The 3,430-nt window shown below is 36.1% G+C and overlaps 1 protein-coding gene across 1 annotated transcript; it reads right to left on the reverse strand.

Moving 5' to 3' along the window:
• Positions 1-549: 549 nt before the first annotated feature.
• On the reverse strand, positions 550-2,061 carry LOC120529891 (centrosomal protein of 83 kDa-like). Its single transcript, XM_039754108.1, has one exon. The coding sequence runs from the start codon at positions 2,059-2,061 to the stop codon at positions 550-552; it is 1,512 nt and encodes a 503-aa protein (XP_039610042.1).
• Positions 2,062-3,430: the final 1,369 nt, after the last annotated feature.

Below are 3,430 nucleotides of genomic sequence, written 5' to 3' on the forward strand. Positions count from 1 at the left end.
CTTGGAGATATCCCTGCATCAATATACATTTATCCTGCTGAAGAATTTAACAGTTCAGCCTGACTGAGTAAAGAAGTGCAAAAACCATCCACAGAGGTTAGTCGAAAGAGATAAAAGGTGGAACGGCAGATTTTTGCAACAGTCTTTTTGAAGGCAAGTCAATTTTTTAAGAAATAACAACAACCACAAAAGAAAGAAAGGAAATAAAGAACTCTGCAATCTTAAAGTAATTTAAAATACATAATAATTTTTTAAGACATTAATGATTTTGTAAAGATTTTGAAAAAACATAGACAATATTTTCAATAATTAAACATAATCCTGAGTTTTAAGCAGGTGGGAGAGGAAAACAACACCTCTTTAGTTCAAAGAAAAACTGCTGGTGACAGGGCATTGTGGTGGTACCTTAGGTGGGTGGAAACAAGCACAAGGGGGCTTCCAGCATGGGCAAACAACTGGGTCAACATAACTTAACCCACCAATTGTGTTAGTAAAAATCATGTCTCTTTGTTTATTGAACAGTGGTCTGACACTGATTCACTATGCGCCTTAGTTGCATTTAGTACCACCATTTATTTGAAGGTGAAGCTGTTCTGTGTCCACATTCTTTGTACAAGTCAATTCAATCTCTTGTTCCAAGGAATTCACAACGGCATTATCTGAAATGTTTTCTCCAGAAGAAGTTAAACGAGGGGCTAAAATTAGTCGACTAAACTCATTCAGTCTGTGTTGTAATGTATCTAGCTGAATTTGGAGCTCATAATTTTGCTGCTTCATGTCCACGTTTTCATTGTTCGCTTTATTAGGATATTTTATCTGATGACCTTGATTATGCAATTTACTTTTCAGAATCTGGATTTCCTTTTTTGAACTTTCATCAGATATCTGCAATACACGTAGTTTGTCCTCCCATTGTTTTTGCTCAGCTCTTCTGAAAGCTTCATATGCTGCTTTCTGTTCCTCCAGGTCAGCCACCATACTTTCCAACTCCAGTTTTTCTTCATGGATTTTTGTAAGTTTCTGGAAGTCACCCAGCTTTGTTATTTGAAGTCTTTCTTCTAATTCTTTTTCTAACTGTGCCACATGTTCGTTGAGTCGGTTGATAGTGCTTTTCATGACTTCATTAGTGGACCGGAGTGCCTGCATTTCACTATGCAGATTATCTCGTTCTCTTTCAATCTCTCCCTTTGCACGGGCACAGTCTAGTTTAATATTAGCAAGTTCATAATTGTAAGAATGCCTCAGTTCTTTTATTTTGTCATTGAGGGAGCCAACATCTCTCTTTGATCTGTGTAGTTTAATAATCAGCTGAGAATTTTGTTCATGGCTAAGGTGGAGTTTCTTCTCAAGACAATCCACCTGCAATTTCAATGAATGCTTTTCTGCTTTGAGAGACTCAATAGTAGCTTGAGATTCAGCTACCTGTCGCATGTGCATTCTTTGTGCATTTTCTGCCTTTGCTCCACAACTGTCTTTTTCTGTTTTTAATGCAAGTATCTTAGATTCAAGACACTTTATTCTCTGATGTAACTGTGCATTTTCATTCAGAACACTTTCCATTTTATTTCGTTCTTTGACTGGATCATCATTTAGCAACTGAGCATTCAATTCCTCCTTTTCCTTTTCCAGTCTAGCTATTTCTGCTTCATAGAATATTTTATTTTCTTCTAAAATATGGTTATGCGCTTCTACCTGGTGTTCAAATTCAGATTTCAAGAAAGCATGCTCATAACGAAGCTTGTTGTATTCTTCACGGTATTTCTCTATATCCTCATCTAGCTGATTAAATTTCTGTCTTATTGGGCCCTCTTGTTCTTGTTGAATCTGTGCTCTTAGCAGCTCCAGCTTTGGTGGTGTGAGAACCTGCAACTTCAACTCTTCAACTTCTTTAGATTTTGTGAGCAACTCTCCCCGTAACTGAGTAAGAAATGACAGGAGTTTATGATTGATTGTCTTGTTTTCAGTTGGTGTACACTTTCCCTCCTTTGGTTTGTTTATAAACTCATCCTTTAGAGCTGCATGCTCTGGATTTAAGGGTTGACATTTTGCTTGCTGTTGCATGGTACTGTTTTTTTCATTTTTCAGCATATTTTCGAGAACATTAATGTCAGATGTGTCAAGACCTAAACCTTCTGGTATTTCTAGCCGATTACTCATCAGTAAGTCTATCACTGGAAACAAAGGAGCAGCGGAGCCTGACACTCCTGAGGCTTTCTGGACTAAATGTGATGTCTTTCCATTGTAAGGCTCTTCCTGAGAAATGTTTTCCATCTCTGCTACAAACATATTCCATGCTGTCCACTTAAATGTGAAAAAAGAGAAATCCAAACTGGATGAGGATCAGTATTAGCCACAAAATCAAAAACAATTGCTCCCACCAAGTGTTTTTATTGTTGTTTTTAGTGAAGGAAACATATCAAGGAAGGGTTGCTGCCACATCATGTAATGGATAGCAAACAGGAGCAAATAAGCCGTTTCTATGATTACCAGCTTGGATTTCTTTGTGAGATGTCCCAGTAATCCAGAATCTGCATAAAACATAAACACAAAAGCACAAGAGTTTTATGCATATACAGAAATTAGTATTCTTGACCAGAAGTAACCAGAGCTTTTGCTGTATTACACAATTTTTTAGTGTTGAACCACCAAAAATATAAATAGGTTTACACTATGATCAAAAGAGGCAGAAGGTACTCATACAGCAGCACATTTTATTCTGATACAGTTTAGTTTCAAGCCCGGTAAATGAACATTAATTTAAAAATTATTTACTGAAGGATTCACTTCAGTTTCATCAAACAACAGCAACATGAAACCAGGCTAATAAGAATAAAACTCTAATAGGTCAATACCTCCATCTATTGGGGCTTTTAGCTCAAGTATTTGTCCTCATCTAACAGCACTGTGGAAAGTAGTTTTCAAAATTCATTATATACATGAAGAATGACTGACTTGATGTCAGTTAATTATATTTTGAAAATCTTTAAAAAGTAACTCACGTTAAATTGATTTGCCAATTGACTTAATTTTAAAGATGTTAACCGATTCCATGATTCAAAAAATATTTGTTGCAGCATGAAATCTATTCAAAAATTTAAGCTACAAATGACAGACATTATAAGCAGTATTATTTTACATTGTGTTTGCAAACAAGAATATTGGTTGCATGCCAAATTTGTATAAAGACTGGGCACAAAGCAAGAAAACAAAGTTTCCATAGAAAAAAACAAGTATTGTTGCTTGACCGGGTGGATGTTTGCTGATAAAGAGTGAACACCACAAGGAAACGTTTAATATTCATTTATGACATGACTGTACAAGATCTCCTTTATATACATTGTGTAACGACCCGGCAGCAAGCGCTGGCGGAGTGACGCCTCATGGATAATTTATGTAAATAGTTTGTGGGGAATTTATGGGTAATTTATGT

The sequence above is a fragment of the Polypterus senegalus genome, chromosome 5 (assembly GCF_016835505.1).
Source record: "Polypterus senegalus isolate Bchr_013 chromosome 5, ASM1683550v1, whole genome shotgun sequence".
Taxonomy (NCBI): domain Eukaryota; kingdom Metazoa; phylum Chordata; class Cladistia; order Polypteriformes; family Polypteridae; genus Polypterus; species Polypterus senegalus.

What these genes read in the sequence shown, in the direction of transcription:
- LOC120529891 (XM_039754108.1), bottom strand. Translation starts at nt 2,061, where the DNA reads ATGCAACAGCAAGCAAAATGTCAACCCTTAAATCCAGAGCATGCAGCT.